The following is a 25,556-nucleotide window of genomic DNA, read 5'->3' as shown; positions in this document are numbered from 1 at the left end:
GTATCTGCTCTTCACTGTTGATATTCCAGCATCACTAAAAACAGTACTTGGAACATTTGCTTACGATACACTCAATATGACATGCTAAGGGCAATAAAAATTACAAGTCGGAATCAACAAGAACCAGTAATTTATGAAAAATTGGAAAACAAAGTTTAATAACTACATAATTAATCAGTGGCGGCTTTTCATAAAAATGTTGGTGTTTAGTAATTAAAAAAAAACTTACCTATTTTTTAAATTTAAGTTTATCCTACGTTATTTCCTGTTTGCAAATTTGGTAATCACTTTGTCCTTAAAATTGTCTATTTCGGAGACTGTTTATTTTGAAGGAAACTGTTTTTTAATAGATAGCACGGAAAGAGCTGTTAAACGATCTTCGGCCATTATATTTCTAAGAAATGCTTTGATGCGCTTTAGTGTTGAGAAAAACCTTTCGGCTTCTGATGTTGTCATGAGACACAATTTATTGTTACCACAATTTAGATGCATATAAACTTTATAGTAAAATTGAGAATAATATATTTCACACACAAAATCTGTAACTAAATTTATTCAAGTATAAAATAGTTATCATAAGAGTAATTAATAAGAAATTAATGATAAAAAATTAATTATATCACTTGACGGAGCTAAATACATTGGAATCTCGATGGAAGTTTAAACTGGAAACATCATCTTATACAAAAAGCAAAGCAGATTAGATCAAAGTCAAGCAACTGCTGGTTAATCGGAAGATACTCTCAACCTGACCTAAAATCAAAGACATTGGTTTATCAGTCAATAAAAAAACCTATTTGGACCTAAGCATTAAAAGATCAAACCAACTAGTAATCCAACGCACCCAAAACAAAATTCTACGATTAATGACCAATGCTACATAATCAACGAAAAGCTGCACCATGACCTCGGAATCAAAGGGATAGACGAAGTGATCCAAGATTTCGCCCTAAAACATGAAATAAGGTTGCTAGATCACAACAACGTGGAAACAATAGAGCTACTAGACAACACGCAGGAAATCAGAAGATTCAAGCGAACCAGACCACACAAATTAGTTTAGTGTATACATATTGATGTATTAATACCGTACACGCCTTGCTTATATATTAATTCAAGTACAACCGAACAGTAGAAATAAATTAATTTGTAAATTAAGATTGTAGTAAGCATATTGTATGGAAGACTTTTGGATAACTTTTTAAAATATACTCTTATGAAGGGGTCTAACTATTAGACAAACAATATATTTCAATAAATAATAGTGAAAATTAATAAACAGTATTATGTACAACATATATCATATTATACATATTGCACATATAACAATTATAAAATTACAAGAAAACTAAAGAAGAGCTATAATTTAAACAGGATGGCTTGTTATCACCAACACATTGGAGCGCGAATATTGATGGCTGATTAATATTTAATAGCGATCCCCTCTAATGGAATTCCACTTAGTGTTTGAGGCTGAAATAATTATCTGATGGTCTATAGGCCCTATTCCGTGATGTAAATCTATTGCGAATTGGAGAGACTAAATACAAGGCCGATCTACTTATTTATATTCCTTAGATTCTCATTTTTAATGTAAACACAATTACTCGTTTCCAATCTTGTATTTGTTGGCGATTATATTTTAGGCGTATGACTTAGTTTGTGCACATTTTGCAGCAAATTTGTCGTTCAATATATATTCCTCTTTATATGTATATGTTATTGAGTCCTCCTAAACCGAGGGACCGATTTTGATGAAGTTTTTTGATTTAGTTTCGCTATTGGTAAATAACGCTCGTAGGGTTCTAAATATATTCTTTACTATAACAATAGCTTTTGTAATATTTATGCGACTAGCTAGTTGGATGTCATTATGATGATCTCATAGTATTTGTTCTATTGTTGAAATTATTCCATTCAAACAAAAAATTGTTTCGGCAGGACAACTTTGTCAGGTCTGTTAGTTACCCATATTCAGAAACTTTTATTCAAGTGAATAACTAAGTGAGTGATAATAACTGTCAATGCCTGATCGAGTTCGTCCAATCCGAAAATGTTATTAAACATTCATCTTTGTAACATGAACAACAATGTATTTACAAAGAATTATTAATAAATGTTATGAATAATAAAATGTAATCAATTTTTACTCCACCGTTTATCTTTTCCCATCAACTTTTGTTGTCTGAACACTATTTTTATTATAATCTTGCCATGAGTGGCCATTGGGTTCATATTGGTCTCCTTCTGAAATATGCATGTCTCATTTAAATAGACGTATTGAAATAGTTTTATTAAATAAGTCTTCCTTGATTTTATTATATGCTTTTAAAAACTGTATTGTTTTAAAAGCAATGTATGGAAGTTCCATTCGACCTCTTCGTGGGTTATTTAACATACGTACATCCTATATTACATAACAGTCTATGAAATGATGCTCTACATTCCTCCAAAGCTGCATATCTCTAAGCTTTCTATGGATATTTTTCAGATTAACAGTTGACACTGAAATAATTACATTGAATTAGGTTTATGTTGAAAAAACTACTAACTGTTTTTGTACATTTTATATATTTGATCTCTGATAGAACTAACATCAAACTAATCTTGATTCGTCAGCCCCTTCGTATAAGTACGGTCTCTTTTCGGTAAATTTAAGGATATTTTTGTTATTATTTAATTACATTGTTATTATAACTTAAATCTAAGTATATAAATAGGAGGACCCGTCGGTCCTGTCTCTGGTGATATATTGTTTATACATATCACTGCTGTATATTTTAATATATGCACCTCACAACACAACACTACACAAGATCAAATGGTTTGATTCTTTTGAGTCAATCAAATTCTTTGATTCTTTTTTTTTGAGTCTGTGTCCTGTTCTGGTGGTCTCCAAAAGCTGCAATATTTTAATATTCTCATGAAAATGGAGTCTTTTCTCATGCTCCCTTGCAATTCTCTTGATTTCTTGACTGACTGTGGGTATCTGAAGCTCTTGATGTAGGTAATCAATCCTATAGTATTTGGGTGCACCCACAATACCTCTCAGGACTTTGTTACGAAATTTAAGGACATAATTTTCATTTTTTTATATTATATATTTTAATACTTAAATATTTTCAATAAAAACCACAGCAATTTTTACAAATAATCAACAGTAAAAATGCTTACCCCTTTAATTAAATTTACTGACAATTTTTTACTCCATTATCTCGTTCCTGTTCTAAGTAACTGATTAGAGACGCAACCTGTTCTATCTGGCTTCGGCATTTTCAATCAGAGTAATTATAAGAAATGATTTAAAATTTACCAAAACAAACAAAGCGTTAAAACAAAGTTTGCTGGTTCATATCCTGAAGTTATAATAACTTCAGGATATGAAAAATTAATATTTTGAGGAATTTTGCAGAAATTTGACAACCGCTTTGACAGGCTGATTCGGTTAGATGTTCCTACTTATCACATGGCACTCTATATCTTTTTAAATAGAATAAAGTGAGAAGGAAAATATTGTCTGACTCGGATTTAAAATTTGCGACAGACACATATTGCTTCACAGTTCACTGCTATTTTAAATAGATTATAGTTCATTTTTGTTGTATGTCCTAACTATCATCGTAACTAGCGTTGGGAACTATCTACTGAAAACAGTCAAAACAGTCGATAGTCAAAAAACTAGCGACTGAACATAGTAATTACTATTTTCATTCAAATGCACTGTTCGACTGTTTATTTTTTTCAATTCGTGATGTCAGACGAAGATGTACGAATCATTACCTGTACAAATTGTGAGAGAGAAAAGGACGGACATAATTGCTTGGGGCAGTTAATTTTATATGTGGTTATATTTTCCAACGGTAGTATAAGTGAGACGGAGATGTATAAATTCCTTCACAAACTAATTATAAAAGAGAAAAGGAAAAAAAAAACTACTGAAGACTATTATTATAATAATATATAACATGCAATTTATAATTTAATTTTAAACCAAGTATATTACTTTTATATCTGAATGTTCGGTGGATCTGTAAAAAGGATTGGAATTTTTCTATGGAATGAAATAATACCCCACAAATGTTTTATTGCATTTTAATGTGTTAATTGTTATTTTTAAATAATATACTATAATAAATACAGACAATACAATAGAACTTAAATAAAATCTAAAAACTAAAGATGTACAATAACCGTAAATACTATATAAAAATTATACATATACCTAATCTTAGAAAAAAAAACTGATCCATCTGAATGAAATCATATAAATGCCTTATTTATTATTGAACGGAAATATTTTTTAACAAAAATGTAGAGAGTAATCGAAATATTACTTATTATTGCCATAAAAACAGTCAAAATATTTTAATATTTTTCATTTGCAATTTTAATCTTTTTATCCTATTACATTAACAATTTTGAAAAATATCGTACCAAATTGCTGTAATATTAGTATACAATATATTGTTATTTACAAGCAAACTATCAGACAAAAATCATAAAACTACATATATTCAAGGTCGCGGCTAGGACGACCGAGTCAGAACGTGATTTTTAACGTCGAATGAAACTAAATGAACGAAAAATAGTAACTAGAAGTACGACTGAAATAGTCGATAGTAAATAGTAACAAAATCAGTCGGACCAAAATTAGCGACTGATACAGTACATAGTAAAAAGTAATTAATTACTAAACAGTCGATAGTTCCCAACACTAGTCATAAACAATTACATGTGTTTAAAAATCCTATGAAGGTAAAGAGGTATGTACAGCTATATTCTTAGATGTATCACAAGTCTTCGATAATATATGAAATGGCGGCCTTGTTCATAAGCTACAGAAAATGTTACCGACTGAACACACTGAACTATTAAAATTGTATAATCGCATAATAAATAATTGCATGAGGAAACATAATCTACAATAAAAAAAACTAAAGCAGGTATACCACAAGGAAGTGTATTTGGTCCCATTCTTTACTTACTTTACATATGTGATATTTCACAAATGGAAAATATCACGATGGCTACATTGTTGATGACACTGCGACTCTTGCTGTGGTGGACAATTGCGAAGAAGCAACACTATTGTAATTTTTACAACAGGCGACAAATGTGACAAATAAAAAACTAGACCAAAATCTGGAAAATAAAAATTAACGAAAGTAAATCTGTACATGTGCAGCTCACGTATAATTATTCACGTTCACGTATAAACCGCACAAGCGCCAATAACAATAAATAATATTATTCTTCCATGGAGCAACAATGGTAGGTATCTCGGAATGAATCTTGACGCAAAATTTCGCTCGAAGAAGCATGTAAAAACGAAAAGTAAATAACTGGAGATAAAATATAGGAAAATGTATTGATTAATTGGATGAAAATAACAATTATCAGTACATAATAAATTGCTGTTTTGCAAGCAATTATTGAAACCTATATGGACATACGAAATTCAATTATTGGGGTGTTCCGCGAAAAATAATATAAATACAATACAAGTTTTCCAGAATAAAGTCCTAATAAGTATTTAGGTGCACCCAGATACTACAGAACTGATTACTTACACCGACACCTTCAGATACCAACTATCACTGAGGAAATCAAGAGAGTGACAAGAAGACATGCGGACAGACTTCATTCTCATGTCAACATCGAAGTAATACAGCTCCTGGATAACATCAGAATAGGGCACAATTTCAAAATAATCAAATCATTTGATGCTATACCGTGTAGTGTAGTGAGGTGCATTTAATAGAAAAATATCTGCATTAATACATAAACATTATTACACCAGAGACCAAGATAGAGCGGAGAGGCCCTCCTATATATATATATATATATATATATATATATATATATATATATATATATATATATATATATATATATAAAATACCATAATAAATACAAAAAATATATTTAAAGAAATATTATTATCAGCTTAGTCCACAGCAGTTGTGCAAAGCAACCAAAAATTAATGGTTTTATTAAATGGCACCAAGAAGTTCCAGAATTATATAATATAAAAGTGACAAATGAAAATATTCTTGGCACCGTACGCGTTTAACTATCTGTCATTCAGTGTTCTTTTATTTTAAGTCCGAAACCATTGATCTCCGCCTACTAGACTCGATTAGAACGAAATATTTCGTTGCCTACATTTGTAAAAGAATTCGTCCTAATTAGCATAAGACACAACGGCGATTAAAGGAAGATTAAAACGTAAAACGAATCAGATACGGAACGAGAATAAATTTTGTCGGTTTTCAAGATAAATGCCTACCACTTACGATTTTTTGTCAACACCATATATAGTGGCGCCAAGGGTTTAAAACATCTTTGGAAGACCAAATTTATTCCCATTATTAAGCTGTTTAGGTGTATACATTAATTTTTAAATAAGTTGTTATCTAGAGATGTATATATATTTTTCGGTATTGTTCTATGCTGATATTATTTTACCCAAAGATGCAAAAAATATTTTTAGTATTTCTTGTCGGTTTGAAGTTATTAGCTTTGGCCTATATAAGTGTTTATGCACTGAAACTCAACTTATATTATAATTAGTGTAATTTAGTATGCTTATTTGTCAATACATAATGCTTATATTTATATTTATACTAAAGCATTAAGGAGGCATTCTAGTTCAGGGATTTCAGTTATTTTCAAGTGAAATAAAAAAAATAAACAATGTTTTTTTATTGACTGATTTATATTAAACTATCCAATTTTTCTACTCGATATTTATTAATGTTTAAAGAAAACCCTAAAGAATAAATTAAAAATCCAAAAAACTACAGGACGATGAAGTGGGGAGTCTCAAAAAAATAGCGCATTTTCGTTGACACGATTTCATTCTTCATAATCCCAATCCAAAGAAAGAAATACTTAATTTAGAGAAGTGCTGCCTATCGTACAAAGTAAAGATCTTTTTTTTTAAATTACAGCAATTTTTCATAAAACACAATTTACAAGTTTTTTCGCATTTCCGTTTTTTTTTAATAATACAAATTTGTTTAATTTACAGATGCTACGACAGAAGAATATATAGAGAAGGCTCATACCAAATTTCAAGTAAATCGGTTTAATATAACTTCAGATATGTCAAGTCAATCCTTTGAAGAGTTCTGTTCCGGCAGGATACATTACATAACAAATATCTCATATTTTCTCCTATTTTATCTATAAATTTTTTACAAATAAATATACACAAATTGAATAAATAATTAATTTAATATTGAAACTATATATAAGGAGGGAAATAAACATAGAAAAAAAATTAAAATAACACATTTTATTTGGAAAATTATTGAATAAAATTAAATAATAAAAATATAATTACTATATGCCTTTCTTTTTTATAAAAACATAATAAATAAATGTATAATTATTACCAGTTACAATTTTTGCTACTGTTCTTGATAGACAAATCTCATTAATGATATTGAAATTAATGATCTAACAGAACAAGAATCATATTCTTCTCTCTCTTCTTGTTGTCATTAAATTTTTGTATATGTTGATACCTATTCGATGTCGTTGAAAATGATGTGTTATAAATTTGGCAACTAACATTCCCCCTATAAATAATTTGATGCTATTATTATTATTCCTAGAGAATTATTAATGTAGCACAAAATCTAGATATTCTAGAATTTTTTTGGTGTTTTCACTTGATTGCCTGTATGTATTGACTCGAAAAGAACGTACCGCCATTAGAAAAGGAAGACAGTATAGTTGTTTCTATGCACGTTAGTGCGCAGGCGCCATATCTGGAGATATTTGTTAAGTAATGTATCCTGGTTCCGGCCAAGCCGGTTTGAATGTCGCATCCTTAAGACAAAAATAATTTAAATTTTGGAAATTCATATATAATATAATGTGAACCAAATATAATATAAAGACTTAAGCGTTAAGAATATGAAAAATGATAGATTATTTCAGATTACTAAACTAGAATACCCCTATAAAAAGTTTTTGATAATGACAATATCACGACTTTTTATAAAGATTACAACATTCTGTTAATAGAAATAAATAAGATGTTCCTATCTGTCACGAGTGTGATAATAAGAATATAAAAACATGCTCGCATTTTCAGCTTGGTGCCAAAATATCAGAACAATCGGCAATAAATTTCCGAAGTACACCGATTTTGTATATTTATTTAAACAAAATATTAACAACGTCTTTTACTAATAATCTACTCTTTCTCTCCCAATTTCACTTCAATTACTGCATTTTCTTAGTCCACCCGAAAATGCAAATATCGAACAGGACCTAGATGGTATAGAGCAAAACGCCTTGAGACTCTTAGCATTCTGGCCGCTACTGTATCCCAATTAATAGTTTAATAGTTTCGCCAAATTGATTTATGACTTTTGAACAATCTGTTTGCGTCTGCTGGCACACGGAACTTTTCCGATAACGTTAAATTATTGAGTAATTGGCGACATAGAGCGAAAGAGCGCCCTTTATGTGGTACTAATTTATTCAAATCATGAACATTCACGTTTAGGTGATCGCTCAGTGATTTCCGGAAATATTACCGCAATATCAAGATCATTAAAAAAAAAACCGGCTATTCTAACAATTCAATTTAACAAACAGAAATAAGTATAGTTGAAATTCATAAAATAATCACATAAACGTGATCGATAAAATCAATTAGGTGTAGAGATTTTTGATTAAAACGTCTAGTTTTAAATATATCGAACAATGTTTTTAATTATATTCGTGAAATTCCATCTACATTCTTGTTAATTTTAACTTGAAAAAGTATATATCTTGTTCTGTATTTATTAAAACAAAATACCACGTCATCCAGGATAAACAGGAACTAGTTGGAAATCGACCGTAAATATCGGTTAAATAACAGATCAATTGAAAAGTCCACGGCCTGACACATATATGGCACTACTAGAATTAAATCAATATGTTTTATAGTTAGCCATAACCCTAAAAAGATGCGTGTATAAATTTGACAGCTATCGGATCACTAGTTTGTGAATTATGACATTTTGAGTGAAGCAACTTTAGTTATTGTGAAAAAAATGGATAAAAAGGAATTTCACGTGTTGATAAAATATTGCTTTTTGAAGGGAAAAAATACAGTTGAATCAAGAACTTGGCTTGATGCCGAGTTTCCGGATAATACAGGTAAACCAACCATCAAGGATTGGTGTGTTAAGATTAGACATGGCGAAATGAGTACCGAAAACGGTGAACGCAATGGACTCCCAAAAGAGTTTGTTACTGACGAAAACATAAAAAAATGCACCGTGTCAGAAGTCAGTGAAAACGATGGAAAAAAATTCATCCATCCACAGTATTCTCCAGATATAGCCGCCAGCGACTATTTCCTGTTTTCAGATCTCAAAAGAATGCTCACTGGGAAGAAATTTTCGTCGAATGAGGGGATCGCCGATACTGAGACCTATTTTGAAGCAAAGGACAAATCGTACTACAAAAATGATATCTAAAAGTTGAAGGATCGCTATAATCAGTGTATCACCCTTGAAGGGAATTATATTGATTAAAAAATTTTGCCAAAAGGATATGTTTTACTATGATAGGCCGGGGACTTTTCAATTGACCTATTAGTACTACAGAAGAACACTTGATTGATACTGTCAATTTTAGAGACCTAGTTGCAAACACACCTGCAAATTAAAGTCGAGAGCAACAAAATGAACATCTTTGAGCTAATTGTTGTTTTTTTTTGGTCAAATTCCTAAATTCATTTCTTGCATCTAACTGACATAATTTGAAGCAACAACATCCAGAATAAGGATGGTCATAATTCTGAATCAACATCAAGATACAAGGCCTTGTATCATGCAGTTAGTTCTCTATTTTCAATACCAAATCCGATCCAAAATTTTTGCAAACCTATTTTGGCACTTGGTTTCAAAATTCTGAAAAAGCGTAAAAACCAATATCATTATTTGTCAGATAGTAAAAGTTGTAGAAAATGATGAATGAAAATACTTTCATTAGCATATAGTATACCAATTTTTCTCAATAAATACATCATAAAAAGTGAGAAAACGTGATAAGTATACATGCAAACGCGTAATAATTTCAAACTGAGCCACAGAGAAGCATAATCTGGTTTAGCTAGTAATTTTTATGGAATTGTAAGATATAACTAAAATAAAAGATATGCTTTAAGTTAAGATCCATTTAATCCTTGTGGTCTGCCACTATAATTTTACTAAATTTAGTAAAGTAATAGTGTTATAATATAATATATAAATAAATAAATATATATATATATATATATATATATATATATATATATATATATATATATATATATATATATATATGTATGTATATAATATATATAAATAATATATAATATATAATATATATAAATATATATATATATATATATATATATATATAAATATATATATATATATATATATATATATATATATGTATGTATATAATATATATAAATAATATATAATATATAATATATATAAATATATATATATATATATATATATATATATATATATAAATATATATATATATATATATATATATATATATATTCACAAGTCTTTGACCTGGAATATCAAAAAAGATTCTCGCATGAAGGGGCATTCTCAACACTTAAACCTATTTCAGCTGGATTTCCACAAGGTAGTGTCTTGGGATAACTCCTATATCTGCTCTTTACTGCTGATATCCCAACAACAAAAGAAGAAAAATTACAAAAACCTAATTATATCACATGACCGTTGCACGATTCATCAAGTAGAATCAGTTAAATACCTCAGAATGTATCCCGATGGCAGCTAAAATTGAAAACATCATATTAGATAAAATGCAGATCAAATTCGACTCAAAGTCAAGCAACTGCACTGGTTGATTGGAAGATACTCTCAACTTCACTTAAAATCAAAGAGATTGGTTTATCAGCCAATCATAAAGCCTATTTGGACCTATGGTGTTGAAATATGAGGTTGCACTATAACATCAAACCAACTAGTAATCCAACCCACTCAAAACAAAGTTCTATAATTAATTATCAATGCTCATCACTACGTAACCAACGTGAAGACCTCAGAATGAAATGGATAGACGAAGTAATCCACAATTTCGCCTTAAAATATGAAATAAGGTTGCTTAATCGCTAAAATAGCAACGTGAAAGCAATATAGCTACTGGACAACATGCAGACAATCAGAAGATTTAAGCGTACCAAGTCACACGAACTTGTTTAGTGTATAAGTGTATTCTTAACTTTAGCTTAAGTAGATATATCCTCTTAGATATCCTCTTAAATTGTAGAGTTCTTCCTTTTTCTTGTTCTTCCCTGTTATAATTTAAATAAGTTCCTTGGCCCAAAACTGTGTCACGCTAATTATTCATATTATTAACATAATAATAGTAACATTTTATTCCAAAAAAGTACGTATCATACAACAAAAATATAGTAAAAGATATAGATTTAGTATAAGTTATTATTTATAATAACTATCGCCTATTTATTGGTAATAAAGTAAAAATAGGTTAAAAAACAATACGTGTTTATATATACAAAACCTCAATCAAAAGCTCAAGCTACAATATTTATATATATATATATATATATATATATATATATATATATATATATATATATATATATATATATATATATATATGCATATATACCAAGTAAAAACAATGCTGTTACACACCACACATATTGACACAGAATACTTGGGATTTTTTACATGACCTATTTAATTTTTAAATAATATTTAAGTAAGTGTGGAAAAGTTAAAAGGAAAACGATGTCTTTTTATTTTGTTTTTAATAGATCCGGTTACACTTCTTAGAACGAATATGCATTATAACGAACTAATTTTGATTATAATTTAATCATGAAAACTTAAAAAGCGCTAAAGGCACCATTTATTACCATAGAATAAAGAAACTTAAAAGCGCATCTCCTATGTTAAAATTGGTTCTAAGTTACGCTCGGAATCCCCGTGTGAGGGCGCTTACGCATACGCCGTATGACAATTAGTTACGGCGGAAAATTTAAAAATGTATAGTAAAACAATTTAGTGGAAAATAAAAAAAATGTCTTTTAATTTCACTGGGAAAATAAAAAAATAAATATATTTATATATATTTTATTGATATGTCACAATTACATTAATTTTCCTACCACTATCCTATCTCCACTACCCAAAACACGTAATCCTCTGATATTACCTTCTCTCTAATATTTAAAACAATTACCTAAACAAACAAACATTAAAATAAGATAATATAACTATTAATGGTTCTGTTGTATTATTTTTTAGAATCAACTAAATTAACAACCTACCTAAATTTAGGTACATTTTATCAAATATGACAACTACAGTTCAGTCTATACAGTCAAGTTTCTGAACTAACGACCAAAATTATAGGTTACTACTCCAGCAGCAAAAAGAAACCTTATTCAGTATCTGCATTAATGTATTCTTGAAGGCCAGCAGAATATCTTTGATAACAGTTTATATCCTCTGCCACTGCATTTCAAGCTGATGGGACAGGGTGAATTATCTGTAAATGAACATATAAATTTCAAGTTAGAACCTCCATTCTCTAATAATAAGCATAAGTTTCTTATTATATACTTACTTCTGGGGCTTAATTATTCCAATGCAATAAATCATTACTATTTAACAAAATACTTACTATTTAAATTACAAGTAGGAATTACATCTTGTTTCAGCCATGGCTTTCCACATGTTGTCCTATAGCCTTCATCTTTAAAATGATTTTTCATTTTTTTCGGTATATATATATATATATATATATATATATATATATATATACCGAAAAACTTGACGCAAAAAAACAAGACAAATTATATCACCTAAAAACGGCCGTTAACTGCTTAGGTTAGAATTATTAATACCGATGCCGAACGAGAGAGAAACACACATATCGCATATTGCATTTTTCATTTACATTTGGCCGCGTAATGGGGATTCCAAAAAGCTTAAACGTGGTACCCGTTTTTTCCACATTACTTCCACTTCTACATTTCTTTATTCTATGTTTATTACTTTCTCACGCAAAAAAAAAAACGCACCATAGAAATGAAATAAACCAATCAAATGTCTTCGTGGTTCTTAATATAGCGGTTCAAACAAGTAATAAATTCAAAGTGGTGAAATATAGATATTGGATGTCGCGAAACATTTATCCAAAATTGTCTATTAAACTTAAATCTCTATTTTTTCTGTGAAGCTGGATTCGCTAGTAATTTTTATGGAATTGTAAGACAAAACATATGATTAAATTAAATATGACTTAGTGAAGTAATAGTATTAAAACGGTAAACAACTCAATAAAATGCTGTCCTTGGGTGTTCATTTCCCCATCTTGCTCCTAAAAAAAACTAAATAAAAACGACCCTCGTCTGTCAAACGTCATACGTTGACGTTTGACATATTTCCCCATCAAATAAAAAAAATGTTTGCAAATTCATATCAGAGCGGGTTTATTTCAATATTCTTCAGTGTCGGTAGTAATCCCTTGGCGATATGGGATAAACAGGTATGTATGCGGGACATTTAAAACGCAATCTTTCTTCCAAGACGCAAGAAGGAAACTATTGATTCGGATATTATAGGTGAAAAACGGCCACATTCGGCGCGTAATCGACGACGAAGTCAAGTCGCTGGTGCTGGATATAGGCGGTACTAATGTCGCCACCACTTATATAACGTGTCCGATAAAACCGAGGGCCTCATTGGGCGTCAAACTGCCGTATCTGGTGATGATCATAAAAAATATGAAGAAATACTTTACGTTTGAAATACAAATTTTAGGTAAGACGTTCTTAAAGTCATAGTATCTTATTTTATGATATTAAAATATAACTTAATTTAAAATTAACTACTGTAAACTATTTTTATCAACCCAATCACCTATGCATTACAATTGAACATAAATAAAAAACGCTTGAGAAATCCCAATGAACAGATTGCGCGAAAACAGACCAGGATCAGTGATTATTGGATACATTTAAGCCAATAAATAATGAATTGTTTTAGCGGCCAATCATAATATACTGAAGCCAGGGTACAAGCAAACCTGGTAATAACAATTTCCAAGCCACCACCAATAACCGTTTACAAGTAATTAGACATACTAACGACCTTAAATTAGAATTACAAATAATTACACAATTAAAATGGTAAGATGTGAAGCAATCAAAATATAAGTATTCGATGCTGAGCATTTTAAAATACTGTTAGAAGAGCTATATAAAAGAAATACACACTATCATACATTCATACGAAAATCTAAACAAAGTTTCAAATATGTAGCTGAACAAGGTTATATATATATAGAGAGTAAATGTACATAATATTAATCACCGCACAACAAAGAAACCTTCGTCAATGTTTTATGTCAACCTCAAAGCAAAATCTTATAATAAGGAGATGAATGACATCAACAACTTATAAAATAATATAACATGCAACCATAGACTGCACTAGAATAGTTCGAGATGAGTTTGCAAAGGCAATCACTCAGCGAATTACAAGGGATGTGTAGCTCACAAGAAACTACAGCAAATACTTTATCCCGTGATACAATACAAAGACATCAACAATAACAAAGACATCAGTCTACCCATTAGACCAAGTCAATCGCATATATGGTACACTCAAGGGGTTGATAAAAGTCAGAACAAAAATATCCAAATACCACAACCTATTATACTTGCCAGCCACATCACTATGCTACAAGAAATGATCAGTAAACTAATGGAACAAATGAGTACGATGCTTAGTTTATTCTGCACTATCGTCAGTAAACTTGCCTAATGACTGAGTACTTAAAATACTAAATCCCTGTCTGAATGCTAATGACTCACAACAATAAGCCAGGGACCTAAAAAAGTTCATTAAAGAACAAAACATTGATATAATGATAGTTTCTGAAACACACTTTAATATTCATATCACATAACTGCGAATCCCCAAATATAAGCTTTATCGTACAAAAACACCCAGATTATAAAGGCCATGGAAGTGCAACCATAATCATCCGTGAAGGCATAAGGTATTACGAAAGAGAAAAATGTGGCAAAAACTACCTAGAAGCAACCAGTATAACCATATAGGAAATCCATGGGTCAATAACAATGTCTGTGACTTACTTCCCACCTAAAGATAACGAACATAACAAAGCAGAATAGCTCCAAGCTTTTATTACCGTCGGAGATTACAATTCCAAACACTTAATCAAAAGGAATCAAGATTAATAACATCAAAGGGTAGGAAACTGATCAAAGCGATACAGGTAAATAACTTACAACGTATCTTTTCTGGCAAATCAACATATTGGCCATCAAATAGAAACAAAAAAACCCAATATTATAAACTTTTCTGTTACAAAAAAATATTGAAACAAATAAGTGTCGGACAGAATGATTTGATTTGATCTATCTTCTGACAATTCATCAGTACTTATAACACTGTTTCAAAAATTATGATCAAAGATTAAATTTTTTTTTCAAATTTCTAAACTAGAATACTCCCTTAAGACCAGACGCAAAATGGGACGCAGCTTGGTGAGGTAACGCAGTGAGGGTCACAGCAAGTGTACCCGGCATAAAACTGCCAGACGCCGACAACGCGTAAACACGATTGCAGTTCTCGCTTTACAGTAAAGCTGTACACAGTAGCAATCTTGGTACAATAGTATTGATACTGCACTAATAATGGCTGTACTGGAATTTAGTTCTGAATCTGATTCGGGAAACGGATTCGAATCTGTAATGGTAAAGTTTATCTCCCAGATAGCTAGTAACTAACAGGTCAATTGAAAAGTTCCCGACCTGACACATAGATGGCGCTACTAAAATTAAATGCATATATTTTTTAGTTAGCCCTAACCATCAAAAGATGCGTGTATAAATTTGACAGCTGTCGGATCATTAGTTTGTGACTTATAGCATTTTGAGTGAAGAGTTCTATTATTGTGAAATAAATGGATAAAAAAATTCGCGTGTTGACAAAATATTGTTTTTTGAAGGGAAATATACAGTTGAAGCAAAAACTGCGCTTGATGCCGAGTTTCCTGACACTACTCCAGGAAAATCAACCATCAAGGATTGGTACGCTAAGTTTAGACGTCGTGAAACGAACTCCGAAAACGGTGATCGCAGTGGACGCCCAAAAGAGGTTGTTACCAACGAAAATCCGCAAAATAATTTTGAATGACCGTACATTGAAACTGAATGAATTAGCAGACACTCTAAAGATATCAACTGAACGTGTACATCATATCATTCACGAATATTTGAGTATGAGAAAGCTCTGTGCAAAGTGGTTGCCGCGCGAGCTCACTTGACCAAAAACAACGACGAGTTGATGATTCGTAGCAGTGTTTGAAGATGATCAAGCGTAATAAATCCGAGCTTTTGCGTCGATATGTGAAAATGGATGAAACATGGCTCCATCATTTCATTCCGAAATCTAATCCACAGTCATCCGAGTGGACTACACACGATGAACCCGCTCCAAGGCGTGAGAAAAGGCAACAGTCGGCTGTCAAGGTTATGGCGTCTGTATTTTGGGATGCGCATGGAATAATTTTTATTAACTACCTTGAAAAAGGAAGGATCATCAACAGCGACTATTACATAGCGTTATTGGACTGCGTGAAGGACGAAATCGCCGAAATACGGCCGTACTTGAAGAAAAAGAATGTGCTGCTTCACCAAGATAATGCACCGTGCCACAAGTCAGTGAAAACGATAGTAAAAATCCATTAATTGGGCTTCGAATTGCTCCCTCATCCACCGTATTCTCTAGATCTGGCCCCCGCGACTATTTCCTGTTTTCAGATCTCAAAAGAATGTTCGGTGAAAGGAAATTTTCGTCGAATGAAGAGGTGATCGCCGAAACTGAGGCTTATTTTGAAGCAAAGGACAAATCGTACTACAAAAATGGTATCGAAAAGTTGGAGGGCCGTTATAATCAGTAATCACCCTTGAAGGGAATTATGTTGAATAAAAGCAACTAATTTTGCCAAAAAATGTGATTTACTATGGTAGGCCGGGGACTTTTCAATTGAACTGGTAAGGTAACTGAGAAGTTGTATCTAAAATGAAGAAAGGCTCGCGAAGAATTTACTTTAATTTAAGAGTTTAGTAAAGAATTTTAATTAAAGAATTTAATGCTCATGTCGTCTACATAACTTGTATCATAGAAAACTTGCCGAATCCACACAGATTCGATTAATTCTTCTTCCACTTTTAAACACTACTGGGTCCAGTACTGTATCTTCTGTATACGGCTGATCTGCCCACCACAAAAATAACTACTGTGGCAACATATGCAGACGATACAGCAATCTTAGCATCCCATGAAGATCCAGTCACAGCATCAACAAACCTACAAACCCACCTGGAGCAAATACAATTATGGTTGAAGACATGGCACATTAAAGCCAATGAAACAAAATCCACGCATATAACGTTTACCCTGCGTAGAAGAACATGTCCACCAGTGAATATCAATCATCGTCAACTCCCCCAAGCAGAGCATGTTAAATATTTTGGTATGCACTTAGATCGACGCCTAACCTGGAAGAAGTACATACTCTCTAAACGAAAACAACTGGGACTAAAATTATATCAAATGTATTAGCTCATCGGGCGCAAATCCAAGTTATCATTAGATAACAAGGTATTGCTGTATGAGTCTATACTCAAGCCCATTTGGGCATATGGAATCCAACTATGGGGTACCGCTAGCAAATCTAATATATCCATCATTCAACGGTTCCAAAAGAAGGTGTTGCGTGCCATTGTTGATGCTCCGTACTATATTTCAAATAAAGTGATACAACGTGATATTCCTCTAGAACATATAACGAGTGTAATTCAACGTGTTTGTGTGAAGTACTTCGAAAGAGTGTCAGTGCGTCCCAATGTACTCGCTAATCAGCTAAATATGCGACGTGATAGTGAAGTGCGTAGACTAAAACGTTTAATACCACCTGATCTGATTACTGGACATATGTAGACTTTGGATTAAGACTAATTAATTAAGATAATATTTTATACAGAAGATTGCTTAATGAAGTGATTTTCTACATGCCATGTATATATAATATAGACATAAGAAATACTTATTGCCAATAAGGCAGATTGTGGACTCACGAAGAGTAATAAAAAAAAACTTTTAAACACTCACCATGACTTTAGGCGAACACTGAAACAAGAACACCGTGTTTCGCAGGATCGCGTTGCAAAGCAATATTGCGCAGTAGCTAACGTTCTTTAACTCAACAAAATCTCGCCGTGACTCATGCTGCGTTACCTCACCAAACTGCGTCCCATCCTGCGCCTGGCCTAGAAAACGTCAAGTAACTCCAAATCCATATTCTATAAACTATTCTTTCCTTTTTTGTTTATGTAATAACTGTTTGGGCGGAATTCAACCAAAGTAATTAAACGAAGCTTCCGACAAAATTAAAACCAAATAACCTTACCTATTTCTCCTTCCTCCCTTCCTCCCAATTCAACCTGCTCTACTCGATAATTTTATGTCACGCGATAGAACCAATCGACTCTTGGATAATTATTTCAGCCCGAGCCTTAGGTTAAATTTCCATTTAGACGTGATCGTTATTAAATATTAATCGGCTCAAACGTCAATACCCGTGTCCGTCCAGTTCAGTTACGGATGTCAAAACAGACTGTTTCGATTCGTTATAGATTTTCTTCTTGTTTTATGTAAACTGAGATCGATCAGGAGTCACTATCTTTATTTATTATGTAAATAACTGGGGTGGAATGGAGTGTTTGTTTGAAAAGAGTCATTTTTGTGTGAATGGTTATACGAGGGTCACTCTGTATTTCGGGAATAGGAAAAAAAAACAAATAGTTAAGCTGCGAATATATTTTTATTGTTTTTCAAAATACTCGCCACGATGATCGATACGCTTTTGCATACGCTTAAACCAATTTTCAAAGCATTTGTTCTATTCCGAATGAGATATCTTCAAAACATGATGTTTGAACGCTTCAATAACTTCTTCAGGCGATGAAAATCGTTGACCACGCAGTTTATTCTTCACGTATGGGAACAAAAAGAAGTCATTGGGTGCCAAATCAGTGCTGTACGGCGAATGACCCATCAATTCGATGTTTTGAGTGCTCTAATAGTCTCTTGTTTGAGACGATGTGTGAGTTTCCTTATTTCACCGAAGACTTCTGACGAACAAATGGTTGGGTACCAATCAGAATTTACTGTTCTACAATCATTTAGAGGCACTGTTGCAATATGACCAGTTTTCCTGAAGAAACAGGCCACCACTTTCTTTGAAGTGCTTCGTACGCGAACAACTTTTCTTGGATTTGGTTCATCTTGGAACACCCATACTGCTGGTTAGTTTCGGGCTCATACGAAAATATCCATGATTCGTCACTTGTCACAATTTTATATGATTGTCAAATTGTGTGGAATCCAACGCGAACATAATTTTCGTACAGCTAAGTGTTAAGCATGTAAGCATGTGCACAGCTATGTATGTAAAATTGCATATATGCTGGTGGAACTAATACTTAGGGATGCCTGAATCTCACAATAGGTGACATGACGATCTTGCTTAATCGGAAGAATCTTAATCATTTCGCACACAGCATCGATGTTTTCTTACACAACAGCCGATTTTAGACGACCTTCACGAAACTCGTCGGGCAGCGAACTATGACCACGATTGAATTCAATTCACTAAACCAACGATACACCGTGGTTTTAATGGAGCTTCATCTCCAAAATCAAATTAAGTTAATTGGTGCACTCTTGTTGTGATAATCCACGTCGAAAATCGTAACAAAATCACCGTACGAAAATGTTCACGATTTAGTTTCATTTTTTGCAGAGACGGAACTTTCAACTAAATATAAAATAAACAAATAGCGTCCGTACGACAAAATGGTCGTATGTACGTATCTCGTCAAAAATGTCATACTTTACGATGGAACCGTCAGATGGACTCAAATGACAACAGTGTTGCCAATTTCAGAAATATAAATAGTGATCCTCGTATTACCTATTCATGAATCACTTCGTGAATCATTTGATTTTGAGATAACCGTGTAGCTCTTCGTTAGATGCGTAATAATAAGTATTGGTAATTCATTGTAGAACTTTGTTTTGGATTACTAGTAAAAAACAAAAAAAAATATGTATATATATATATATATATATATATATATTTACATACTTGTGTATAATGTTATTGCTGATCTGATGTGACAAAAAATCGGAAGTCGTTCAGTGCAAAAGTAATTCAGTTTGTTTTTAAGCACTATCAAGAGCAAATAAGACTTTGTAGAAACATTGTAGACAAGTGATTATATAGTAATAAAGCGCTTAGCTCCCAAACGGAAGTCGCGGGTTCGATTCCCGACGGGGAAAATAACTTTTGGTTGTTCTAATTTAGTTAACACATTTGTCAAATCACGTAGGCTAGCTAGCGGACCCCGGGGCCTGAAGCGTTCTTTATTCCTATTTTTCCTCATGGGGGCTGCACCTTTACTTGGACTACCCATGTTAATATTAAATAATAACTGCGTAATTTATTGAGTAAAAATCTAACAGTGAAAAGAGAAAAATAAAATAATTTTAAGAAAAGATTGAACCGACTTCAAAATATAAATGAGAAAATAACTCACTAAAAATTTAAAAATAATCAAACTTAAATTCTTAACACAATAAAAACATTTTAAAATAAAATATGTGCATAATAATCGTTGTAATAATAAAATAAAAATAAACAAAAACCTTATTTAACCTTTTTACTACATGTATTTTATGTTCTACTATATACATTCAATTTAGCTTAATACCTACCTAAACCTATTTATCTATGTACAATATTATTTTAACTACTACCAACTAATCACTTTGAAGTCGGTGCCAAGCCCAAACAATACAAAAATAATAATATAATTTTGTGACATATAAAAAATTAAATTACCAACAAAACAAATATAAATTAATATTACTGTTTGGGTTGGGTACCGACGTCAAAGTGATCAGTTGGTAGTAGTTAAAGTAATAGTAAGGTAGGTATTAAGCTAAATTGTGTGTATATATTAAAATATAAAATTCGTTTAGTAAATAGATTAAATAAGCTTTTTGTTTATTTGTTTTATTACAACGATTATTTTGTGCATATTTCATTTTAAAATGTTTCTTTTTGTGTTAAAAATGAGTCTATTTAAAAAGTTTCATTATTTTTTAATCTTTAGCCAGTTCCTTATTTATTTTTTGAGGTCTGTTCAATTTTTTTTGTTAAAAATATTTTATTCTTTAACATGGTGTTTCCAATTTAATCTACCATCGAGATGCATGCCGAAATTTAGCGGATTCTGCTTGAGGAATCGGGCATCCGTCAAGTGATATAATTAGGTTTTTGTCATTTCACCACAAAGCAAAATTAACATGGGCAGATTTGGAGTTACTAAGCTGTATTTTTCTGTCTCTAGTCCGTTTATAGATTTTGTTGACTGCTACTTGTAATTTTGCTACAGCCTTAGAGATAAGGCAGGGATATATAATTTTGCCATTATAACTATGTCGTCGGCAAATGTCGAAGTACTGTTTCTTCTGTTTTTGGGATATCAGCAATGTAGAGCAGATATAGAAGTGGTCCCAAGACCCTACCCTGGAGAACTCTAGCCGAAATAGGTTTAAGTATTGAGAATGCCACTTCATACGTGACTCTAAATTTTCTTTCAAAAAGATATGATTCCAGCAGATTTGGGAGATGCTCAGTTCCGCAAGCAGAGCCAACAAAATATCTCAATATTTCTAAAGTGGAAACATTACGTCAAACAAAAAGCAGAGAAGATCGGGTTTAAAATCGAAGACAACCTAAAATCAGAGAAATCGGTTTATCTATAAATTATAAAGCCTATTTTGACTTACGGAATCATCATCATTACCATCAATCGATAGCCTCCAATAATATGTCCTCCCTTCCACGTGCAACTTCTTCCATACATTACGTGAATAATATAGCGCCTTTGAGAAAAAACAGTCCATAAAACATTCTCGATATAAAGGTAGCGTTATAGATTAATTCAGTTAAAAATAATTATGGAGAGAAAAAACGTAATTACGACCCACAGTTTGGGTTTATTAACAAACATTCAACCATTGACAAGGTGCATAGAATAAGAAATGTAATTTAAAAAGTTTATGAAGGTAAAAAGGCATGTTCAGCTATATTCTTGGATCTAGCAAAACCATTCGATAAAATATGATATGACGGCCTTGTTCATGACTGAAAATGTTACCGAAACCGCACACTGCCTAATTTGCTAATGATACTTCTATTCTGGCTGTTGGAAACAATAGTGAAGAAGCCACAAAATTACAACAAGCAAGTGACAATATAAACTATCGGACCCAAACCAGGAAAATTAAAATTAACAAAAGTAAATTTGTACATGTGCAGTTCACTTATAATCATACCGTACAAGCACCAACAACAATAAATAATAGTATTATTCCATATAGCAACAACGCTAGGTATCTCGGAGTGAATCTAATGCAAAACTTCGGCCGGAAGGAACATGTATTAAAAAAAATGAAGGAACTGGAGTTAAAATATAGGAAAATGTTTTCTTAAATCGCAGGTGGCTATCGCTCAAATGCAGCCAAATTTATGAGCCATTAAAAATTGAACCAATGGGATGCTATATTTTATAAATCATACATATAGCATTTACTTATTTATTTTATTTATCCAGATGATAAAGAGATGAGACGGAGGTTTAGAGTATCGAATTTTCAATCGACCACCAAAGTACGACCGTTCTGCACTACCATGCCGATAGGTTTGAGCGCCGGGTGGAATCAGGTGCAATTCAATTTGGCTGACTTTACCAAGCGAGCTTACGGCTCCATTTACATCGAAACGACCAGGGTTCAGATACACGCAAACGTTCGAATACGGAGGATCTATTTCACCGATCAACTGCACACGGACGAGGAATTGCCCAACGAATTTAAACTATTCGCTTCTGGTCCTGGCGGTAAGATGAAACCAAAGGATAAGGGTTCTAAGGAAGCACCAGGTATACGTAACGTCCAGTAACAGGTCAATTGAAAAGTCCTGGCCCACCATAGTAAAACACATTTTTTTGGCAAAATTAGTTTTTTTATTCAAAATAATTCCCTTCAAGTGTAATACACTGATTATAGCGACCCTCCAAATTTTCGATACCATTTTTGTAGTACGATTTGTCCTTTGCTTCAGAATAGACCTCAGTTTCGGCGGTCGCCTCTTCATTTGACGAAAGCTTCTTCCCAGTGAGCATTCTTTTGAGATTTGTGAACAGGAAATAGTCACTGGAGGCCAGATCTGGAGATTACGGTGGATGAGGAAGCAAATCGAAGCCCAATTCATGGATTTTTGCCATCGTTTTCACTTATTTGTGACACGGTGCATTGTCTTGGTGAAGCAGCACTTTCTTTTTCTTTAAATGCGCCCGTTTTTTGGCGATTTCGTCCTTCAAACGATCCAATAACGCTATGTAATACTCGCTGTTGATGGTTCTTCCTTTTTCAAAGTAGTTAATGAAAATTATTCCATGCTCATCCCAAAATACAGACGCCATAACTTTGTCAGGTGACTGTTGCGTTTTCCCACGCTTTGAAGCGGGTTCATCGTGTGCAATCCACTGGGATGACTGTCGATTGGAATTCGGAGTGAAATGGTGGAGTCATGTTTCATCCATGGTCACATATCGACGCAAAAACTCGGGTTTATTACGCTTGACCATCTTCAAACACTGCTGCGAATCATCAACTCATCGTTGTTTTTGGTCAAAAGTGAGCTGGCGCGGCACCCACTTTGCACAGAGCTTTCTTATACCCAAATATTCGTGAATGATATGATGTACACGTTAAGTTGATATCTTTAGAGTGTCTGCTATTTTATTAAATTTCAATTTACGGTCATTCAAACATTCAAAAATCCACAAAAATCATTTTGTGGATTTTTTAAATGTTTTCGTCGGTAACAAGCTCTTTTGGGCGTCCACTGCGTTCACCGTCTTCGGTGCTCATTTCACCACATCTAAACTTAGCATACCAATCCTTGATGGTTGATTTTCCTGGAGCAGTGTGCAGAAACATGGCATCAAGCCAAGTTCTTGCTTCAACTGTATTTTTTCCCTCCAAAAAAGAATATTTTATCAACACGTGAAATTCCTTTTTATCCATTTTTTTCACAATAACAAAAGTTGCTTCACTCAAAATGCTATAATTCACAAACTAATGATCTGACAGCTGTCAAATTTATACACGCATCTTTTAAGGGTTAGGGCTAACTAAAAAACATATGGATTTAATTCTAGTAGCGCCATCAATGTGTCAGGCCGGGGACTTTTCAATTGACATGTTATAACTCGATAAACGCACCAAGAATCACGTTCGTTTAAGCTGGTGCGGCAGTGCCACCAATTAAAATAGAAAAAACGGAGGAGGGAGATCAGGAAGTTCCTCCACCACCAAGTCCAGCCGAAGAATCTCCAACGGCAAAAGACGAAACGCAAGGAGAGTATGATCAGGTTATTAAAAGTAAGTAAGTGCAATAATAAACATTACACCGCGTGTTACATCACTTATTTTCGAAGTTACGCGCACAACGGTAGTCGAAGAAGGAGTTCCTGTTGAAGACACCATTGTAATCGAAGAGAAGCCCCAACCGGAAGAAGAACAAACGGAGGCTGTCGCTCCAGATTCAGAACAAAAGGAAGAAACTGTCGAGGAAGCAAGTAAACAGGAAGATGATGAAGTGAAACCAGAAGAAGGCGTTACCGAAAGTGGGGAGCCTCCAACCGATGAATCTCAGGTAAAAGAAGCCGAGCCTGAAACTGAAACTAAAGAGGGGCCTGAAGCCGCACCTGAAAATGAGGCTGAGATGGGCGATAGCGAGCAACCAGAAGACAAAACTGAAACCGAAATAAAGGCGGAGGTTGAGGAAGAAGGCGATCAGAAAGGTGAGAGGGGCGATAATAGTGAAACTCAGGAAAAGCCAGTAGAAGAAACCGAAAATGTTCCAGTTGAAGGTGAAACAAAAGCAGAAGGTATTTTTTAAGTTAACGCTAACACTTTTTCATACACTTTAATAAATCTTCTTGAAATAGACATCGCGGAAACAGAGACAGCAGAAGTTAGCGAAAATGTCACTACCGAAATCCCAGCTACCAAATCTGCTGAAGGAGACGCATAAAAGATTTTGCAACTAGAGATGAGAGAGCTCATTTGTATATTTTATTATAATTCCATTTTTTCTGAAAATATAAACTTTATACATATGTCCATAATTTTAACAGACTTTTAAATTTAATATAGTATCTAGAATAATAAGAATAATATAATGAAATTTTACACATTATCATAATTTAGAGTACGGTTCTGCTTCTTCTTCTTTAAATTTAGAAAATAATATTACTTAATTTAGTGTAGGGCGTTATCGATATATTTCAATATTCGAGG

The 25,556-nt window shown here is 32.6% G+C and overlaps 1 protein-coding gene across 1 annotated transcript; it reads left to right on the top strand.

Moving 5' to 3' along the window:
- The first annotated feature begins 13,441 nt into the window (after window positions 1–13,441).
- LOC143202715 (uncharacterized) lies at window positions 13,442–25,395 on the top strand. The gene is made up of 6 exons (XM_076414437.1): window positions 13,442–13,566; window positions 13,643–13,841; window positions 22,802–23,128; window positions 24,498–24,635; window positions 24,692–25,144; window positions 25,205–25,395. Exons 1-6 carry the CDS (start codon window positions 13,483–13,485, stop codon window positions 25,288–25,290), a joined length of 1,287 nt encoding a protein of 428 aa, XP_076270552.1. The 5' UTR covers window positions 13,442–13,482; the 3' UTR covers window positions 25,291–25,395.
- Window positions 25,396–25,556: the final 161 nt, after the last annotated feature.

This window comes from Rhynchophorus ferrugineus, unplaced genomic scaffold (genome assembly GCF_030347505.1).
Source record: "Rhynchophorus ferrugineus isolate W39M unplaced genomic scaffold, kcgeb_rfMv2 rfM9, whole genome shotgun sequence".
In the NCBI taxonomy this organism is placed as follows: domain Eukaryota; kingdom Metazoa; phylum Arthropoda; class Insecta; order Coleoptera; family Curculionidae; genus Rhynchophorus; species Rhynchophorus ferrugineus.
This window is presented reverse-complemented; position numbering and strand designations above follow the sequence as displayed.

What these genes read in the sequence shown, in the direction of transcription:
- LOC143202715 (XM_076414437.1), top strand. Translation starts at nt 13,483, where the DNA reads ATGTTTGCAAATTCATATCAGAGCGGGTTTATTTCAATATTCTTCAGT. An exon ending in TGGCGATATGGGATAAACAG is followed by an intron (nt 13,567 to 13,642) that starts GTATGTATGCGG and finishes CGGATATTATAG; the next exon opens with GTGAAAAACGGCCACATTCG. An exon ending in GTTTGAAATACAAATTTTAG is followed by an intron (nt 13,842 to 22,801) that starts GTAAGACGTTCT and finishes TTATTTATCCAG; the next exon opens with ATGATAAAGAGATGAGACGG.